At 42.8% G+C, this 22628-nt stretch overlaps 1 protein-coding gene across 3 annotated transcripts in view; it reads right to left on the bottom strand.

Annotated features, from left to right (window-relative positions):
• Positions 1-22628, bottom strand: part of LOC106612693 (echinoderm microtubule-associated protein-like 2) — a 35397-nt gene that overhangs the window by 5519 nt on the left and 7250 nt on the right. The window contains exons 1-9 of one of the 3 annotated variants that reach the window (XM_045724393.1): positions 16578-16664; positions 14359-14565; positions 11930-12062; positions 11560-11664; positions 5726-5748; positions 2909-3038; positions 2309-2458; positions 1403-1472; positions 996-1106 (exon numbers count right to left, since the gene is read on the bottom strand). In XM_045724393.1, the coding sequence (XP_045580349.1) occupies positions 996-1106; positions 1403-1472; positions 2309-2458; positions 2909-3038; positions 5726-5748; positions 11560-11664; positions 11930-12062; positions 14359-14565; positions 16578-16584 (936 nt within the window). In that variant the 5' untranslated portion in view covers positions 16585-16664. Of the gene's footprint in view, positions 1-995; positions 1107-1402; positions 1473-2308; positions 2459-2908; positions 3039-5725; positions 5749-10119; positions 10375-11559; positions 11665-11929; positions 12063-14358; positions 14566-16577; positions 16665-22628 lie in introns of those variants that run through there. The other 2 variants (XM_014214108.2, XM_014214111.2) reach the window with 2 other exon arrangements.

A 22628-nucleotide genomic window follows, 5' to 3' on the forward strand; every position in this document is an offset into this window, starting at 1 on the left:
GCTCCAGAGTTTCTCTGTAGAAATGGGAGAACCTTCCAGAAGGACAACCTTCTCTGCAGCACTCCACCAATCAGGCCTTTATGGTAGAGTGGCCAGACGGAAGCCACTCCTCAGTAAAAGGCACATGACAGCCCACTTGGAGATTGCCAAAAGGCACCTGAAGACTCTCAGACCATGGGAAACAAGATTCTCTGGTCTGATGAAACCAAGATTGAATTATTTGGCCTTAATGCCAAGTGTCACATCTGGAGGAAACCTGGCACCATCACTACGGCAAGGCATGGTGGTGGCAGCATCATGCAGTGGGGATGTTTTTCAGGGAGTGGGAGACTAGTCAGGATCGAGGGAAAGATGAACAGAGAAAAGTACAGAGAGATCCTTGATGAAAACCTGTTCCAGTGCTCAGACAGAGGCGACGGTTCACCTTCCAACAGGACAACGACCCTAAGCACGCAGGAGTGGCTTCGGGACAAGTCTCTGAATGTCCTTGAGTGACAGCCAGAGCTCAGGTTTGAACATCTCTGGAGAGACCTGAAAATAGCTGTGCAGCGACACACCACATCCAACCTGACAGAGCTTGAGAGGATCTGCAGAGAAGAATGGAAGAAACTCGAAGCTTGTAGCGTCATACCCAAGAAGACTCAAGGCTGTAATCGGTGCCAAAGGCTCTTCAACAAAGTATTGAGTAAAGGGTCTGAATACTTATGTAAATGTGATATCAATATATCTCAATATTTTATTTTAAATTTGCTAACATTTCTAATAACCTGTTTTTTCTTTGTCATTATGGGTTTTTGTGTGTAGATTGATGAGGAAAAAACGATTGAATCCATTTTAGAATAAGGCTGTAACGTAACAAAATGTGGAAAAAGTCAAAGGGTCTGAATGCATAGTATGCTGCCCTATTGTCATGGAACATGCTTTCAAAGTAATAATGAATGAATATGAATTACTTTCTCAAAGTTAGGTCTGTAATCACGTTGTGGAGTGCTTACCGACTTGGAGAAGGCCACACAGGTGACCGCCCGGTCAAACACGCCCATCCCGATGACATGCAGGGTATTGAGACTGACCGAATCCCACACACGCACATGAGGAGGCAACAGCTGACAGAGAGAGAGTGTGGGTGTGAGAGAAGGAAATTGAATACAGTGCTGTCATGTATTACAGTGAAATATATAAGATGGTCATAAGAGGACATAACAGGTCATTTCTTCAGAATGTGTTGATTTTAAATGTACCTTGCCCTCTAACAGCTGATAATGAAATTAAGGAAAGAGAGAGAAAGAGAGTGGGTCCGAGAGAGAGAAATTGGAAACACCGCAGTCATGTACATACTACTGTGAACCACAAGATGTCATTCCTTCAGAATAGAAGAAAAATGTTGATTTTTAAAATGTACCTTGCCATCTTTGGAGGTTCCAGCGACTTGTCCAGTGGCTATGGTGACCATGTCTGGATGGATGCCTAAGCTGCCAGGGAAGACGCACAGTGACAGTGTTGTGGTCGTAAAGCTAAGCTAACCTTTCCCACTGTCCTCTGGGGACTTCTTGTTTGTTTTTCAGTCTCTGTACTCAATGGCCTGTAATGCAGTCTACGTCAACTCATATATTCCACCCTTCATTAGTAAGTTAATAATACTTCAAAAAGCAAATAATGGGCCCTACAAACAAACACACTGGTATAAAAGGCCCTTGAAGAAGTATAAGTGTTGTGACGATACATAACTTTCATGAACGCATTTGCACATTTTGAAGGTAAATTCGACGTTATTATAGCCATACTGAAAACATTAGTCTACAATACAACTGAAAAAGTATGCTGGTCAGGCATATCAAAGAGTAGGCTGTAGCCCAACATGTATGAAAATGATACTGTGCAAGTAGGATATTACCATATACAGCCCAACCTTTGTTTGCACAGGAGACACTGCCTCAAACAGGACCTAATTTAAATAGAGTTAGTTTATCCTGAATCAATGTGTCATTCAAGGAAGATCTCTTTGCACAGTAAGCCTTGGAAAATTCAAATCTACCTTGCCCCGGTTTCAATCAAATGATAGCTGATGATTATCAGATGAAACTGTGAATGCCATACAGTGAGCAATCACATTTAGCAAAATGTATTCCAAATGAAACCTCTTGCCCTTTTGCGAAGCCTATCACGTGCATTGCGGCATCACCCTCTGCAGTGAAAGCTAAGGCTAAGAAGAAAAGGTAGATTTCCTGAAGAAAAGTTGTGCTTGCGCCAGTCAACCAAAGGTTATAGTAGTGGGAGATGCTGAACCAAGCACACTAACTAGCCTTACCATTTGACATCGTCGTTGTGGCCCAGGTAATGTCTCTGCTGCTGTTCCTCCACATTGTAGAGCACCACCACGGAGGCATTGAAGTAGACTATCTCCCCTGTGGGGAGCAGGTAGAGGTTGGAGCGGCAGTCTCTGCCCCTGTACCCATACCTGGACAACCGAGGGTTAAGGACCACAACAGTAATCCTGTCTGAACAACCATAGTGCTGAACAGTAGGAGGCTAATGCCATCTCAGAACTTATGGGAGGTAAGTACAATACAAACCAAAGACGTTACTCTCCAGGGGCCATAAAGTCAAACACAAGTGATCAACTATACAAAATAGTAAAGTGGTCATATATTCTTGTGTGACATCAGTAATGAAACACTGAAATGTCCTTTCTCAAAATGTGCATTATACTTCTATAGCCATTGTCCCAAACCATCTGGGGTGTAATCATTAGTCCAACCCTAACAAACTGAAAATGTGTAACAAAAACAAGTTTATATTGGAAAAATTCAGGTAGGTCTCTTCCTGTTTTGTTCTGTTTAGTTCCTAGTGAATACACCCCTGCATGCCTAGCAGCACTACTCTCTGTTTGTCAGTCACAGAAGGATACACCCACTGCAGTTTCAGCTTGTGCTCAGGCAGCGCCCCCTTGTGGTCCAGGCTGTAGCTGTCCCTCTTCTGGTCAGGCATGTGCATGGTGACTGGCCGACCCCTCAGGAACATCCTCACATAGCCATCCTCTGACACAGGAGAGGGGGCGAGATAAGAACATGAAGGTGAGGGATTTTTTAAATATTTATTTTTATGGTGAAACACTCTATACCGTTCCTTGCAAGCATGATAGCGTGTATGGTAGGTAGTGAAATGTAACAGCCTTTTGAACATAAGCACTCAAAGAAATTCTGTTCCCCCACCCATGTAAGAGGCAGGACTTGTGCATTGAATCACTGAAGCAAAACACAGTGAATTCAGAAAGTATTCAGACCCCTTAACTTTTCCCACGTTTTGTTATGGGTGGCAGGTAGCCTAGTGTTTAGAGCATTGGGCCAGTAGCCGAAAGGATGGTAGATTGAATCCCCGAGCTGACAAGGTAAAACTCTGTTGTTCTGCCCCTGAACAAGGCAGTTAACCCACTGTTCCTGGCTGTCATTGTAAATAAGAATTTGTTCTTAACTGACTTGCCTAGTTAAACAATATTAATTACGTCACAGCCTTATTCAAAATGGATTAAGAACAAAAAAAAACTCAATTTACACACAAAATACCCCATAAATGACAAAGCGAAAACAGGTTTAGAAATTGTTGCAAATGTATTGCAAATTTAAAAAGTATTTCAGACCCTTTATTCAGTACTTTGTTGAAGCACCTTTGGCAGCGAATACAGACTTGAGACTTCTTAGGTATGACACTACAAGCTTGGCACACCTGTATTTGGGGAGTTTCCCCCATTCTTCTCTACAGATACTCTCAAGCTCTGTCAGGTTGGATGGGGAGCGCCTGTCAGGTTGGATGGGGAGCGCCTGGTCTCTCCAGAGCTGTTCGATCGGGTTCCATTCTGGGGTCTGGATGGGCCAATCAAGGACATTCAGACACTTGTCCCAAAGCCTATCCTGCTTTGTCTTGGCAGTGTGCTTAGAGTCGTTGTCCTGTTGGAAGGTGAACCGTTGCCCCAGTCTGAGGTCCTAAGCAAGTTTTCATCAAGGATCTCGCTGTTTTCATCAAAGATACTCCGTTCATCTTTCCCTCGATCGTGACTAGTCTCCCAGTCCCTGCCACTGAAAAACATCCCACAGCATAATGCTGCCACCACCATGTTTCACCGTAGGGATGGTGCCAGGTTGCCTCCAGACGTGACTCTTGGCATTCAGGCCAAAGAGTTCAATCTTGGTTTCATCAGACCAGAGAATCTTGTTTCTCATGGTCTGAGAGTCCTCTAGTTGCCTTTTGGCAAACTCCAAGCGGGCTGTAATGTGCCTTTACTGAGAAGTGGCTTCCATGTGGCCACCAGCATAAAGGCTTGATTGGTGGAGTGCTGCAGAGATGGTTGTCCTTCTGGAAGGTTCTCCCATCTCTACAGAAGAACTCTGGAGCTCTGTCACCTCCCTGACCAAGGCCCTTCTCCCCCAATGGCTCAGTTTGGCCGGGCGGCCAGCTCTAGGAAGAGTCTTGGTGGTTCCAAACAACTTCCATTTTAGAATGATGGAGGCCACTGTGTTCTTGGTGACCTTCAATGCGGCAGACATTTTTGGTACCCTTCCCCAGATTTGTGTCTCGACACAATCCTGTCTTGGAGCTCTACGGACAATTCCTTCGACCCCATGGCTTGGATTTTGCGCAGACATGCACTGTCAACTGTGGGGCCTTATATAGACAAGTGTGTGCCTTTCCAAATCATGTCCAATCAATTGAATTTACCACAGGTGGACTCTAAGTTGTCGAAACATCTCAAGGATGATGAATGGAAACAGAATGCACCTGAGCTCAATTTCAAGTCTCATTGCAAAGGGCCTGAATACTTATGTAAACATAGCTAAGATTTCTAAAAACCTGTTTTCGCTTTGTTATGATGAGGTATTGTGTGTAGATGGATAAAAAAAAGTGGAAACGGTCAAGTGGTCTGAATACTTTCCGAATGCACCGTATATAGCTTTAGTGCATGTCATTTCAAACTGTTCTAAAGCTTTGCAGATTTTTTTTTATTTCAGGCACTACAATTACTCAGGGTACCCCATAATACCGTCTCTCTTGGCTGACATGACATATAAAAACTAATTGCGGTTATGGTTTGCATTATAGTGCTGCGGCTGCTGTGAGTCAATTGAGCTCATTATCGGAGCAGTGTGCTGTCCTCTCTGGCTCTGACCATGCAGCTCTGCGGTCCCTAATCATTTACCCAAGCACTCAGAGGACAAGGGAAAATGCAGGTAATTGGCTTGTTAAAAATGAATACAGCCCCCAACAATAACAGACAGGCTATTGGTTGTTGTTTATTGGACATGTTCATTCTTTACTTCAGTGCTCCTGTTTCATGGATTTCCGTGTAGTAACCTGGGCAATGCTTATTTGTTATGGGGCGGCAGGTAGCCTAGTGGTTAGAGCGTTGGACTAGTAACCGAAAGGTTGCTAGATCGAATCCCCGAGCTGACAAGGTAAAAATCTGTCGTTCTGCCCCTGAACAAGGCAGTTAACCTACTCCTAGGCCGTCATTGTAAATAAGAATTTGTTCTTAAGTGACTTGCCTAGTTAAATTAAAGTTACATAAAAAATTAAAATGCTCAGTGCCTGGAAATTATGTTTTTGTTTGCATATAATGAATTATCTTGCTAGGTACACTGTATTCTTTAGTCAAACTGTGAGGTATAAAAAGGGTGCCGAGTATGGTAAAGGAATCACTCACACGCACGCCTGTGGCTGTGCTAAGACGTACCTGCATTGACAGCGCATTCTTTGCTGAAACAGAAAAAAAGAGAAAAGAACAGATATCAGTGGATTGTTATACACATCAAGGTGACTGTTAAAACAGTGTGAGCAGTCGACGTTCCTGAGATGCAGTTTAACTCATGGTGTTGCTGCAATGGACTAAATTATTCAGTGACCTCATCCTTTATTCCTGACCGCCTACTTTTTATTTATCTACATTAGAATTACAGTAGAGCCCATTTACCAGCTCCACAATGCACGTTTAGCATTATTCAAATAGAGCTGCAAGATTAAAAGCAATAGTTCATACCGTAGCGCATATAGACAACATAACCATATTACATATAGTATTCACAGGCGCAAACAATGCGGAAGGGAAATTACTGTATTCATGATGTGTTAGGGGTAGCCGTAAATACAACTGGTGCCATGCCGAGAAATGAAAAACAAGGAGAGTTATTGTGAGAGAGAGAGAGTGGTAGAGAATTAAATACAGAGCAAGAGAGATACAGAGACGACACGACAGTCAATATCCTATAGAGTGGCCTCTCCAGCACCACCCTACAGCAGCTGAAAAGTAATGAGTTTCTGTCAAGGCCACTGACAGATTGCCGAGGTAGGACAGTTTGAGAGTACCATGGCAACACAGTCACAGGAGTGATGATAAGCAAGATAAGAGAGACTCTAGGAGAAACAATCCCTCTCAGTTTGTAGGGAACATGAATTGCATGAAATAGCCATGAAGGCCATCTTAACCATCTGAAAGTATAGTGCAGTAGGTTTTTCAGTATGGAGGGAGACTGTGTATACAATTACAATACTACTGAAGATTGTTCTTTGACAGCTTGCTTTATTCATTCTTGCTATTCAAACTGAAAATGTATTGTAGTACATTCGGGACAATAAAAAAAAGTTTGGATACTCGCAAGGCACAACACACACCAAGTACCAAATTTGGTCAACAGACTGAGGACATAAAAGGGTGAAGTAAACAGTGAGGATTTTATATTTCTGTCCTTGGCAGAGCATTCATCCACTACAGTGTATTACATCTGGAGACTGGTTGTTTGTTGGGCAACCAGAGACAGCCGGGGAAGGGCTCTCTTTAAAGTGGCCAAGAAAATACCTGTTTGTCTCCCTGCCTGCTGCTTTCAAAAAGAGGAGAGGCCCTGTTGTGTCCAATGAGAGACACTGAAAGATCCAAAGCCACAAAGGCATTTACTTCGTAATTATTTATGATCCGTGTGTTTCTTTTCAAATCATTAAAACAAGTAACAATCTGCAGCATTTTGTACAAGATAGTTACTTATTATGTTGAATTCTTTGAAGTAAGTACCAGAAAATACTCTATCGCCTAGCATCATTATCGAGTAAATTCCAGGTGCTACTGCAACACAGAGAACACATCCAGAACGGCCTTCTGTACAGATTGTTGTAGCGTTACATCATTTTGAATAGACTTCAAAGAGCAAGACTACATTCCGCATGGAAAACGAGAGGACATGGAACGTGTGATACGATTGTGTTGTCTCAATTAGTAAAATACATGCATGTTGGAGTCTGTACTGATGTGGCCCTGTCCGGGGGTATCATCGGATGGGGCCACAGTGTCTTCTGATCCCTCCTGTCTCAGCCTCCAGTATTTATGCTGCAGTAGTTTATGTGTCGGGGGGCTAGGGTCAGTCTGTTACATCTGGAGCATTTCTCTTGTCTTATCCGGTGTCCTGTGTGAATTTAAATATGCTCTCTCTAATTCTCTCTTTCTGTCTTTCTCTCGGAGGACCTGAGCCCTAGGACCATGCCTCAGGACTACCTGGTATGATGACTCCTTGCTGTCCCCAGTCCACCTGGCCGTGCTGCTGCTCCAGTTTCAACTGTTCTGCCTGCGGCTATGGAACCCTGACCTGTGCACCGGACGTGCTTGTTGCACCCTCGACAACTACTATGATTATTATTATTTGACCATGCTGGTCATTTATGAACATTTTAACATTTTAACATCTTGACCATGTTCTGTTATAATATCCACCCTGCACAGCCAGAAGAGGACTGGCCACCCCTCATAGCCTGGTTCCTCTCTAGGTTTCTTCCTAGGTTTTTGGCCTTTCTAGGGAGTTTTTCCTAGGGAGTTTTTCCTAGCCACCGTGCTTCTTTCACACGCTTTGCTTGCTGTTTGGGGTTTTAGGCAGGGTTTCTGTACAGCACTTTGAGATATCAGCTGATGTACGAAGGGCTATATAAAAATTAATTTGATTTGAACAGTTGTCTAGCATAAAGCAAACAGAAATTGTGGCCAATAATGTAGTGGTCTTGCAGTTTGAGTGTTTCAGGCAATTACTGGATGGTGTTGCAGCAGCGGGGAGAGTGGTTTTAGTCAAGATCCTGTGCACTCAGACAATACGGCTGAGATTTTCAGAGCAAATTAATGCTAGGCACTCAGTGAGCTGTGTTATCCCAGCAGCGAAGTGATTGAGAGCCTACTGTATCAAACACTGTATGACAAGTCAGCATAGAGAGATAGAAAAGTGGTCAAACAGGATATCATGAGCTCTTCCTCAACCAGTATTTGCCTGCGTTCAGACCCCTGAATCAAATTTGCCATTCAAATACATTCAATCTGTTCCTCGTCCTCAGGCTCAGCTATACCATCGAGCCAGTCTGCAATCAGGGTGCGTCAGTCGATATGTTTAATGCACGTGGATGAGCAAAAGTGCTAATCAATAGTCATTCTGCAGAGCAAGAGGAATCAGTAATCCAAACCAGCCACACACGATCACAATGAAACTGAAACATTGCAACAGCGAGGGGGGAATGTTAAAAGTAAGCCCCTCTCTGTCATAGAAAATCAAGCCCATGTGGGAAAAACGCCCATTCTTTTTGGTTTGTTGACTCACACACCCGTAATGTAATTAGGATCTGCCCAAAACTGGAACGGGACAGCGCTCCCACTAGCCTATTCATAGACGCCAACTCTAGTGTCTATTCACAAAGGTATCTTCAGATCAGGGGGTTTAGTTAAGAGCCCTGATCCTCTGTCAACGTTAACACGCATCGCTTGCGATACAGTTTTGGTAACATAAGGACCTTATATATGCTATATCAGCGAAAAAATTATAATTTAAAAAAAAAAGGTCGAATTACTACACACTTTTATAGGGTCACCACGCACCCATACTTCCATGTTACAGCACTCGTTTACAGAAAACAGAGGGAAGACACCTGTGCTAAATCAACTATCTGCGTCTCTGAACACCTGTGTGTAAACAGAAGACAGACAAAACGTGTTGTCACTGAAAAATACTGTCAGCTGCAACTGTGTTAAAACCGGTTCAAACAGTGTACAGTGAGTGTTTTGTGAAATAATTTTGAGGTTATATGAAAGTAGAGGTATTTATGATTCTAGAACCGTAACGCAATTGAGAATCGATTCACGTCTAGATGGAGTATTTGGTTGTTTTGGCTTCCAGAGCCAATTCACCCTTTAAACAGAACATGTAAGGTCCTTGGACTAAGGAGTACTGTTAGGCTCCTTTAGTCCAATATTAAGCTAACCTGGGACCATGTGAACTACAATCCCTACACTGTTAATGTTTAGTAACGTTAATAATCCTCGCTTGCAATACGGTTTTGGAAACATAAAGCCCTCTACTTTCACATCAAATTAAAATAATTTCACAAATGCAAAATATATACTTATTGTACACTGTTTTAACACAGTTGCAGCCTATAGTATTTTTCAGTTACAACCCTTTTCTGGCGTACTTTTTCCGTTACACACAGGTGTTCGGAGCGTGCTAGAAAGCAAATTAGCACAGGTGGTCGCCTCTTTCTTCCGTTTGTCTTCAGTAATCAGCGCTGTAACATGGAAATATGGTAACCATAACCCTAACCTTATAAAAGGTGTGTATCAATTTAACTTTAAGCTTTTTTGAAAATAATTTGTTGCCGATATGAAAGATAAGGTACTTTATGCTTCCAAAACCATACCGCAACAATATGCATTTAGACCAAACGTTGTGGCTCTTAAAGCGCCAATATGTTACTTTTTGGGTGACCTGACCAAATTCCTATAGAAATGTGAGTTATAGATCACTCATTGAAAGCAAGTCTAAGAAGATATGTTCTCTGTGCAAACTATTGGTTTTTTTTCTACCAGGAAATGGCAGAGTGATTTCTGCATATTGCACCTTTAACAGTTTGTTGTAAATCACAATTGACCTTTGTTCTGTGCTGCCCCTCCCAAACCCCACTGAAAATAAAACCATCAAAAGGTCTGCATGACCACAATTTAAAAAAAAGTTACTGCTTCCTGTTGGAAAAAACGATCCATCCACTCAAAATGGCTTTTTAAACAATCTCCTTCCTAACTGAAGACTGTTTAAGTATAAAGCATTCCTTTACCTGGGTGATCTCTTCATGGTAACTTTTCCGTTAGGTAACAGCACAGTGTTGGCAAGGTGGTTCACAAAACAGAACCCTGTCGACAACTAACAGGCTTCCTTGTTGATTCAGTTAACTTTACTGGGCACTTTTTCCACCAATGGGGAGGCACTTCCTTACTCTGCTGGACCTCCCCTCTGCTCGGTAACCACACCTCCTTTACCTACACCCCTGAAATTTGACACCCTCAGCAGAGAGCTCATTGAGGGAGGAGGGAGTGGACGAGTGACTGTATCCATCTGTCTTTCAAAGCTTAATAGCACCTCTATAAAACCAATCAGATATTGTTATCTACTATTCAAACAATGAGCAGGTGTGGGGTGTTTATGTTCGGTACAAGCAACCAACCATGCATTTGACTGTGAATACACTGTTCCATCTTCCTTTATTAATCGACTGCTGTGTTCACCATTACTTAGATGTATGTCAATAATGATGCTGTTAAATACAGTAACCTACATAACACTGGACTAAAATGATGGAAGTACATGTTAAAACACATCAGCAGATCTGTATTTCTATACGTATGTTGTCAACATAGAGAGATCATATCACCTCCCTCCCTGGCTGTCTCCTCTCCTCCCTAGACATTACACATACACGAGTCTAAATGATTCAAGCCAGTCTAACATACAGCGTGCATTCACATGCTCTCTCCACAGAAATACAACACCACGGTGTTACACAGCAATGCATCCGTGGTGCATTCCCACAAGTGTTTAATGATCCTTTGTCATCTGATCTGAACAGCGAGAGGTTAAAAACAACGATCGGTCTACTGATCAGAGTGTCCTAAATTGGACAACAACAAAACCACACCGAGACCTTGGGACCTCTACTGTCAGAATACAATGTCAGCCCGAGGAAGAGCTGGGAAGAACACAGACACACACCATATGTCACCTGTCTGATCAAAAAGGGAGAAAGAAAGGGTATTTACAGTATATCTGGCAAGGGAGGCAGATATGGCTGCTCAGTATGTGGCAAGCGGTCTTGATATTTTCCCCTGAGATCAGAGATGAGCTGTACACCCATTCTCAGATGTCGGGTCGACTGTACAGATGTATATGAGGTATGCACAGATGTATATTAGCACCGACGTAAGCTACGGCTACAGATGCCTTGTGGATAAAAGAGGGACATAGTTAAGTGTAACACTGAGCGGCCTAAGCATAAACGTACAGTATGTGAGAATGCAGTGCTAAGGTGCTCCCTGCTTTGGTCTTCTCTAGCCAATGACTACATCATTGTCAGTCAGAGGGGTTGCTTGGCTGCACACCATGATCTCTCATTTAGCCAGAAAGAGCAGGAGTGATTGCTGTGTCAGTGTTTCGAGGTTTAGCTGAGTCAGTGTCTGTGTTGAGAGGGTTAGCGGTGTCTGTGCTTGTTTCAAACTGTCACCTGCTCCTGCCACATGCGGAGCTGCTGGATGAGGTGGTTCTGCTTCTGCTGTCAGACACCGTCTCTCTCCTGGCCGTGGAGAGGCGCTCCGTCGACATGCTCTTCCTGGTGGGGGAGGATAGGTGAGAGGGGGAAGAAGGAAGAGGGAGAGGAAAAAGATGAGAGGTGGAAAGAGGGGGAGGGTGAAGAGTGAACCAGGGTATTGAGAGGGATATGAAAGGCAAGAAATGTCCCCAGTCATTAGTTTGCAGTGCCTACTCTACAGTAGATGCAATGCCACACTGCCACCCTAAGGTTGAGTTTGGAAATGCACATTAGAAGTATACCAAGAAAAACAGTATTAGATCCACACATTCGGACAATGTCTTACCTTTTGATTGACAGCGACACTTCCTTTTTGGGAGAAGAGGGGGAGGAAGGGTATCCCCCCATACGTTTCTGCTGGACATAACCATTGCTGAGAGTGAGAGGCTTGGATGGTAAGGCTTGCAGGAGTTGGCGCACTGGCATCAAGAGGGAGAGAAGAATGGTTCAGTAAACAGATGTATGTTATTGTAGTTTTTCAATCAACACTGCAAATTCTTACCAAAGACTAAATACAGTACATGGTTTATCTCCATTGCAAGTCTCATCTTTAAATACATGTAAAAAATATATATAGTTTCCTGATCTTTCTTATATCAAACTTCCTTTAGATTTAAAAAATAATTTTTATTATCTGTTTATCCATGTATGAAGCTGTTATTCAATGCGTTTCTATGGGCCAAATTAAATGCTTAAATCAACAAATGTTTATATATATTTTTTGATACCTTAAGCTGATTCCAAATCACATAGCCAAATGATCCTTGGTATGACCATCTAAAAACAATTCCCCCTGGCTGGCAACCAACACTCTCCACGCCTTGTGCATCAGGTTTATAATGCAACATCCTCAGTAGAAGTAGCCTCACATATCAAGCTTCTAGACTCTCCTATTACAGCTAATACAGTTGAAATCGGAAGTTTACATACACCTTAGCCAAACACTTTTAAACTCAGTTTTTCACAATTCCTGACATTTAATCCAAGTAAAAATACCCTGACTTAGGTCAGTTAGGATCACCACTTTATTTTAAGAATGTGAAATGTCAGAATAATAGTACAGAGAATGATTTATTTCAGCTTTTATTTCTTTCATCACATTCCCAGTGGGTCAGAAGTTTACATACACTCAATTAGTATTTGGTAGCATTGCCTTTAAATGGTTTAACTTGGGTCAAACGTTTCAGGTAGCCTTCCACAAGCTTCCCACAATAAGTTGGGTGAATTTTGGCCCATTCCTCCTGACAGAGCTGGTGTAACTGAGTCAGGTTTGTAGACCTCCTTGCTCGCACACACTTTTTCAGTTCTGCCCACAAATTTTCATTAGGATTGAGGTCAGGGCTTTGTGATGGCCACTCCAATACCTTGACTTTGTTGTCCTTAAGCCATTTTGCCACAACTTTGGAAGTATGCTTGGGGTCATTATCCATTTGGAAGGCCCCATTTGCGACCAAGCTTTAACTTCCTGACTGATGTCTTGAGATCATGTTGCTTCAATATATCCACATAATTTTCCTTCCTCATGATGTCATCCATTTTGTGAAGTGCACCAGTCCCTCCTGCAGCAAAGCACCCCCACAACATGATGCTGCCACCCCCGTGCTTCACGGTTGGGATGGTGTTCTTAGGCTTGCAAGTCTCCACCAAAAAGGAACTTTGACTATACAACTTTGACTATACAAGAAAGAATATATCACATATGGAAAGTGAAAAAATAAACAGCATTTGTAGTTGGTCCCTTTAATTTAACAATTTCTCCACAGAGGGTTAGTTTTCATTATGACCAAACAGTTCTATTTTTGTTTCATCAGACCAGGGGACATTTCTCCAAAAAGTACGATCTTTGTCCCCATGTGCAGTTGCAAACCGTAGTCTGGCTATTTTATGGTGGTTTTGGAGCAGTAGCTTCTTCCTTGCTGAGCGACCTTTCAGGTTATGTCGATATAGGACTCGTTTTACTGTGGATATAGATACTTCTGTACCCGTTTCCTCCAGCATCTTCACAAGGTCCTTTGCTGTTGTTCTGGGATTGATTTGCACTTTTCGCACCAAAGTACATTCATCTCTAGTAGACAGAACCCGTCTCCTTCCTGAGCGGTATGACGGCTGCGTGGTCCCATGGTGTTTATACCTGCGTACTATTGTTTGTACAGATGAACGTGGTACCTTCAGGCATTTGGAAATTGCTGCCAAGGATGAACCAGACATGTGGAGGTCTACAATTGTTTTTCTGAGGTCTTGGCTGATTTCTTTTGATTTTCCCATGATGTCAAGCAAAGAGGCACTGAGTTTGAAGGTAGGCCTTGAAATACATCCACAGGTACACCTCCAATTGACTCAAATTATGTCAATTAGCCTATCAGAAGCTTCTAAAGCCATGACATCATTTTCTGGAATGTTCCAAGCTGGTTTAAGGCACAGTCAACTTAGTGTATGTAAACTTCTTACCCACTGGAATTGTGATACAGTGAATTATAAGTGAAATAATCTGTCTGTAAACAATTGTTGGAAAAACGACTTGTGTCATGCGCAAAGTAGATGTCCTAACCGACATGCCAAAACTATAGTTTGTTAACAAGAAATGTGTGGATTGATTGCAAAACAAGTTTTAATGACTCCAACCTAAGTGTATGTAAACTTCTGACTTCAACTGTATGTCGACGAGACTACGATGGTCTAACGTGGTCCCAGCCTCCTAGCTCCCCAGCCCCTCACTCTTGGTGGGTGCGGCCACGGTAGGCCTCCTCCCCCCAGCTCCGGCCACAGGCTGGGTCAGCTCCTCACAGTAACCCAGTCTGCGCAGCGCATCGGCTAGTTCAGCCTTCAGCAACTGGAGCTCATCCTCCTGCAACTGGACACGCTGCTCCAGGTGGGACAGGCGGTCGTCCACGTCCATGGTGCTGCCCGAAGACACGTTGTCATCTGGGAGATAGGGAGAGAGAGTGGGGGAAATGGGGAGGGAGAGAGAGAGAGCGGGAGAAGGAAAAACGGACAGAATGACAGATAAGAGATGGTGTCAGGAACATGGAACAAAGGTGTTTTGTTGTTCACCTAGTGCAGTAGCAGGAATTTGCATAATTCTCCAAACTTTATGTGTTTGTTTTTGCTAATAAAGATTACACTAGGCTACTTCCTTGACAAACAATATGTTGGTCTTAGATTCCTACACCAAAAATGACAGTGCTGGGGTTTCTGACAGAGATGAAAAGCTGTATTTGCTTGAAACAAAATTGAGGCCAACCCCGTTTTGAAGATTTTTTCTCTACATCACTGAAGAATAGCGGAGGTGCATAAAGATGATGGCCCCCATGCACTTAACACAAATGCCTCGGTTGCTAAGTTAACTGTATTGTACATTGGCCTCCTTTACTCTTTTGTGTGTTGTCATTAGCACATTATACCTGGGTACCCCAGTTCTAGCTCCAAGACACCGGCAATTTGAAAAAGTATATTGTGCTGATTCATTAGCGCGTTGAACCATGTCGCGCGCCGTACTTTAAAATCTAATTGAATAGTGGTAAAACAATGACGTCATTTCTGAATTACTACATCTTCATGCACCTTCGCCATTGTGTGATGCTAGATAGACCCTAACCCCTCGTCCTTCACTGGGATGACATTGTTTGGCTGTCCAATTTAATCCTCTGTTTCAGCTCCAATGCTTAACTGTGCAATATCAGATAGGATGCCCTGTAACTGAAAGGTCTGACAATGTTTTCAAATGTCTTTCAACAAAACAATGCTGTTAAATCAGATTTTGTGACAATGCAACAGCATGCTGTACATACAGTATAATGCTGAGTTGACGACTGTTTGTTAGTTGATAACATTCCCGTATTCGTTATCATCATATGCCATTCAAATGACCAAGAGCCATTTATTTGCATACGACAATTCTACCTGGACTAATATGCATCTCTATCATGCAGTACTACCAACATGATTTCTGAGTATAATGCAAACTCTGACTGACATGCCTCTTTACTCTGCCTGTCAGACCCAGTGGAACCAATGATCTCATCTCTCAGTCAGAAATATTGTGGAACAACACACATATTCAAAATTGGGCAGAGTGGAGAGTTTGACTTTAAAAATCCCAACATCTGTAAGAGGTTTTTATTCAGCAGGAGGGGAAATGAAAGAACATGTCAAACTGGATACTCCGACATGACAAATACCTATTGGATTTTATGGGGACTTAGGTATCGTTTTTCATTAGGGAAATAACCAGCAAGATTCTTTTCCCAAATTGAATTACTTGGCTGATGCTGTCAATTAACCATGGCGTGCTTTATAACCTTGGTCACAATTTGAAATCTGCTGAATAAAGCATTGATAAGATTTCAAATCGCCGCTGCAGCAAATGTAAATAACACTGCAAGTTACAAAACAACCACAGCTATGGAGCTTTACTCCACCCATCCCCATGTCACAAACTAAAAACACCTAATTGAAACGTTTCTGGTAATGAATTAAGTGTGATCATTCATTCATTTAAACCTACCTAATTATTCAACAATGAGTCCACATCAACACCATCACATTACTTTGTTAATGAAACAGCCTTCCCCCCCCTCGCACTTTACACACAGTAGCTGTCCGACAGACTGCAGGCTTATGATGCATACTCAATAACTTTCTCTTTACTGCCTCCACCAGATGACACAGCACAGGCAAAGGACAGCTACAGCTAGCACAGTTAAAGCAGGTGGCCTCAGTGTTACAAATGCATGGCTACTAATGATATAATATGAAAATGAGGAAATGGGGAGAGGAGAGAGGGAATGGGAGGGGAAGAGGGAAGATTAGCAATATGGCATAAGGTGGAGAGGGATGAGACCCTGTGTGATGCGAGAGGACAATGGAGGTCGGGGGCGAAACCAAAGCCTGCTGAAATATTCATAGGGCTCTGGGCTCTGCTTGCTTTCCCTTACCTGTCATGCTCAGTCACTCAGCCAGCCAGCCAGTCACTCCGTCAGACAGCCTGCTCTCCTCTCCTTAGCTCTCTTGGGGGCTCCCAGGATGCCAAGTCTGGGCTTCTTTCTTATGTAGGGTTTTCCCCTCCTCTCCTCTACAGCCAGTGCCTGTTCTGCCTCCCTCTTCCTGGACCAACACTCCCCCCCCTTATTCTCCTCCTCCTCCCTAGTGGTACGTGCAGCTCACAAAGAGACAGGCGAGTCACAGTTTGTAACAGGACACTGCTCCCTGCAGCCCTGCCTCCACAGCGGCAGCAGCAGTGGGATGCAGCCGGAGGCTGGCTTGGCTGGGGGCCAGACCTATACTCTGCTGCAGAAACAGCCAGGCACTACCAGGAAGTGAGACTGCAGTGGGTGGGATCCGAGTCTCCTCCATTCATGACTGTTACGCACGCCTCTAGAAAGAGGGAACGCAACACCCTGCTACAACTCAACTCTCCTTGTTGTGAATAAGGTAGGGAAGTGTAGGTGTGAACAAGTATGACGAATAGGCAGAGAATACCGTTAACAGGGAATTTATTCCTTCACGTGGTAAGGTTTGGGAAAAAGGGGCTTCTTTCTTCCGCTTCCAGTTGAAACTGTATAGAACGGACATCCCTTCTGGCATCACCAGTTGACAGTGGGGAGAGCGGATCAAAACGGGGCAATGTGGCTGGAGCTTTAGCCTCGCCTTCGGTCTCAGAAACCGACGGGCTTACAGGAGCAGCAACATCCCCTACAGGGGTAGTAGGTTCAGGCAGCGGTAACACAAGCACCTCCTCTTCTAACAATACATTTAACACTAGTTTCTTAACCTCCGCCTTAACTAAATTGTGCGAAATAGACAATGAATAATGGTCAGCCAAGGTCATTAAATCCCTTTTACGACACTTATTAAACACCTCCCACGACGGGTTATCCAAAAAGGATTGTACATCAAAAGTAGCCATTGTAAACTACTACACCAAACACAAGAGCCAACAAATAGCTAATGCTATGACGCTCAACACTGAACTAACCACAAACTAAACTAGTCACCCATACTCACAAATCACAGAAAGCTCAGTGCAGCAGGGTCCGGGGGGTTTTAATGGGATCCCGGATGAGCCCCCATTATGTTACGCACGCCTCTAGAAAGAGGGAACGCAACACCCTGCTACAACTCAACTCTCCTTGTTGTGAATAAGGTAGGGAAGTGTAGGTGTGAACAAGTATGACGAATAGGCAGAGAATACCGTTAACAGGGAATTTATTCCTTCACGTGGTAAGGTTTGGGAAAAAGGGGCTGGACGGAACCAAAGCAAAGAAAGTAAATATCAAAGCCCCCTCTCCTACCTTACCTGACTACCCACTACTTACCTATCTAGCACCACCTGGTGCACTAACCAAAATACAGGGGAGGGTCCGCCCAGGTCTTTCCTAGTGTGCATAGACAGCAAACTACTACGGGTATATGTATGCCCGCGGGCCTCTTGCCTAAACACTCCCTAGGTGCCTTCCCCTTCCCCCTGGGAACAAATGAAACAGAATTACACAAATGTAAGTCAATAATCAAAACACTGCATCCTATTGACACACACAACCAATCAGCTCCCTCAGCAACAACGGACACAGTACATACCAAAATTCTTGGAAACAACCTACATGCTATAACCCTCAGCCATTAGCCTTGTCTCTCAGCAATCATCTCCCTTCTGAGCAACAGAACTGGGGCTTATATAGCTTCAGAAGAAGTTAGTAATTGGAGACAGCTGCGTCCTGATGAGGGGGCGGGGTCAGCTCTCCAAACAATCAATGTTGATTGCCCAATCAGCTGCTCGTTGAGAACTTCAGGAATCCATCTCCTGAAATACATACATGATAATACACAAACCACAACAGAAACTGGGGAACGTAACAATGACACACAAACACACTCACTTACTAACACACAGATACATGTGTATGTGCTCACATCAGCCACACCATGGCATGGCTGGAATCATACTGTACATAATATCAATGACAGAATGAGAGACACAATTTAGCCCCCTGCCTTCATCTCCAAGGAAGTCACTGAGGTCTTCTCTATCAATAACACACACACACACCACTGGGACCAACATCTACATGAGTAACAATGTGAGTGAACCCTAGAGAGGGGATCCCACTACCAGCTGTCACACCATGAAAGTGGTTAAGACACCTGAACGCTGACCTGCTGACCTGTCTGAGATTTCCAAATATATGAGCCATTGTTGTGGCACGCCATCTGAGTCAGTCAATAAGACAAATGGGCCAGATGGTCACAAGTTAAAAGTACATTTACCTTTGCAAGCCATTTTACCTTCTATTGTTCGCATTCATAATAAATCAATAGCTTGTTGCGGGATAAAATACACCTGTACACTCAATTGCTATCTCAGCTGTTGAAGTGCTTAACCTCTAGTGACACTACGAGCTAAATCGTCAGCACCAGACCATTCAGAGTCCAGACTCGAGCTTTGGTCACACACACACACACACACACACACACACACACACACACACACACACACACACACACACACACACACACACACACACACACAGCAACCAGTAAAGAAGCTGGTCAACCCTGACCAAGATGGCTCCAAAGCCAATTCAACCTCCTTTTGGCAGAGGAGCTGAGCTGCTCCCCTCTGTATTCCACCGTCTGGGGTGATCCGCAGCCTGGAACAGATCCTAAGTCTGCAGCACATCCAGGCTACCCAAATAGCACATTAGCACAAGTTGTGGGAACATGCGTTTTTGGTTTCACATTGGTTGTAGGAACGAAGCCATACGTTTCATAACCTGGTAAAACTAAACTTTTAAAAATGTTCTGAGAACAGAAGTGATCATTTTGAATGTTTTGGGAACGTTCATTTTTAGGTTGCAGTGAGGTTCTGACAACGTTTTACTCTGGATCCTTCATTTCACTGCACCTATGTGACAATAAAACATAATGTATGTGACACTGTTTTGAATTTTTTTTTTTTTGGGGGGGGGTTATTAATGATTATTTTGAGGTTTTTGAATAACTTCTTTAAAACTTTCACTGAATGTTTTAATAAGAGACTTTAAATAACATTTACAGCTTATTTTTGGTAAACTTTTTGGAACTTCGTGCACAAATAGGACACATGGAAATTGGAGATATAACTTTGAAAGCATCATAACGGCTGTATTTCTGTATGTTGAAAGTTACATATCTTGAAAACTTGATTGCCAACATGCAAAACATTTTGGGACTATATCAACAATGGACTAACCCTAGCCACAACCAGATTCAAAGTCTAAGAGCTTTCCACACCTGGATTGTGTAACATTTGCCCATTATCCTTTTCAAAATTCTTCAGCCTCTGCCAAATTGGTCGTTGATCATTGCTTGACAACAATTTTCAAGTGGCGCCATAGATTTTCAACCAGATTTAAGTCAAAACTGTAACTCGACCACTCAGGAACATTCAATGTCTTCTTGGTAAGCAACTCCAGTGTAGATTTGGCCTTGTGTTTTATGTTATTGTCCTGCTGAAAGGTGAATTGATCTCCCAGTGTCTGGCAGACTGAACCAGGTTTTCCTCTAGGATTTTGCCTGTGCATAGCTCCATTACGTTTCCTTTTTATCCTGCAAAACTCCTCAGCCCTTAACAATTACAAGTACACTTCCGGTCCAAAGTTTTAAAACACCTACTCATTCAAGGGTTTTTCTTTATTTTTTACATTGTAGAATAATAGTGAAGACATCAAAACTATGAAATAACACATATGGAATCATGTAGTAACCAAAAAAGTGTTAAACAAATCAAAATTATGTTATATTTGAGATTCTTCAAATAGCCACCCTTTGCCTCGATGACAGCTTTGCACACGCTTGGCATTCTCTCAATCAGCTTCATGAGGTAGTCACCTGGAATGCATTTGAATTAACAGGTGTGCCTTTTTAAAAGTTAATTTGTGGAATTTCTTTCCTCTTAGCCTCTCTGGTCTAGGCGGGACGAATTCGTCCCACCTACGCAACAGCCAGTGTAATCCAGTGGCGCGATTTTCAAATACCTTAAAAATCCTATTACTTCAATTTCTCAAACATATGACTATTTTACAGCTATTTAAAGACAAGACTCTCGTTAATCTAACCACACTGTCCGATTTCAAAAAGGCTTTACAACGAAAGCAAAACATTAGATTATGTCAGCAGAGTACCCAGCCAGAAATAATCAAGACACCAATTTTTCAAGCTAGCATATAATGTCACAAAAACCCAGAAGACAGCTAAATGCAGCACTAACCTTTGATGATCTTCATCAGATGACAACCCTAGGACATTATGTTATACTATACATGCATGTTTTGTTCAATCAAGTTCATATTTATATCAAAAAACAGCTTTTTACATTAGCATGTGACGTTCAGAACTAGCATACCCCCCGCAAACTTCCGGGGAATTTACTAACAATTTACTAAATTACTCACGATAAACGTTCACAAAAAGCATAACAATTATTTTAAGAATTATAGATACAGAACTCCTCTATGCACTCGATATGTCCGATTTTAAAATAGCTTTTTGGTGAAAGCACATTTTGCAATATTCTAAGTACATAGCCCAGCCATCACGGGCTAGCTATTTAGACACCCGGCAAGTTTAGCCTTCACCAAAATCAGATTTACTATAACAAAAATGTTATTACCTTTGTTGTCTTCGTCAGAATGCACTCCCAGGACTTCTACTTCAATAACAAATGTTGGTTTTGTTCGTGCGTTCCAGACACTATCCGAAATGGTAAATCAAGGTTACGAGCATGGCGCAATTCGTGACAAAAAATGTCTAAATATTCCATTACCGTACTTCGAAGCATGTCAACCGCTGTTTAAAATCAATTTTTATGCAATTTATCTCGTAAAAAAGCGATAATATTCCGACCGGGAATCTCCTTTTCGGTAAACAGAGGAAAAAACACAAAGACGGGGGCGGCCAGTGCACGCACCTAAGCCCACTGTCCCTTGATCGGCCACTTGAGAAAGGCGATAATGTGTTTCAGCCTGGGGCTGGAATGACGACATTCAGGTTTTTCCCGGGCTCTGAGAGCCTATTGGAGCCGTGGGAAGTGTCACGTTAGAGCAGAGATCCTTTGTAAAAGATAGAGATGGCAAAGAAGTTCAAGAAATGGTCAGACAGGCCACTTCCTGTAAAGGAATCTCTCAGGTTTTGACCTGCCATTTGAGTTCTGTTATACTCACAGACACCATTCAAACAGTTTTAGAAACTTTGGAGTGTTTTCTATCCAAAGCCAATAATTATATGCATATTCTAGTTACTGGGCAGGAGTAGTAACCAGATTAAATCGGGTACGTTTTTTATCCAGCCGTGTCAATACTGCCCCCTACCCCCAACAGGTTAATGCGTTTCAGCTAATCTGTTGTGTTGTGACGGGGGGGTATACAGAAGATAGAGAGACCAGGTAAAAGACCAAGTCCATATTATGGCAAGAACAGCTCAAATTAGCAGTCCATCATTACTTTAAGACATATAGGTCAGTCAATACAGAACATTTCAAGAACTTTGAAAGTTTCTTCAAGTGCAGTCACAAAAACCATCAAGCGCTATGATGAAACTGGCTCTCATGAGGACCACGACAGGAATGGAAGACCCAGAGTTACCTCTGCTGCAGAGGATAAGTTCATTAGTTACCAGCCTCAGAAATTGCAGTCCAAATAAATCCTTCACAGAGTTCAAGTAACAGACACATCTCAACATCAACTGTTCAGTAACAGACACATCTCAACATCAATTGTTCAGAGGAGACTGTGTGAGTCAGGCCTTCATGGTCGAATTGATGCAAAGAAACCACGACTAAAAGGACACCAATAAGAAGAAAAGACTTGCTTGTCCTTTGGTCTGGAGTCCAAACTGGAGATTTTTGGTTCCAACCGTGGGTGAATGGATGATCTCCGCATGTGTATTTCCCACGGTAAAGCATGGAGGAGGTGTTTTGGTGTGGGGATGCTTTGCTGGTGACACTGTCTGTG

The sequence above is a fragment of the Salmo salar genome, chromosome ssa09 (assembly GCF_905237065.1).
Source record: "Salmo salar chromosome ssa09, Ssal_v3.1, whole genome shotgun sequence".
In the NCBI taxonomy this organism is placed as follows: Eukaryota; Metazoa; Chordata; class Actinopteri; order Salmoniformes; family Salmonidae; genus Salmo; species Salmo salar.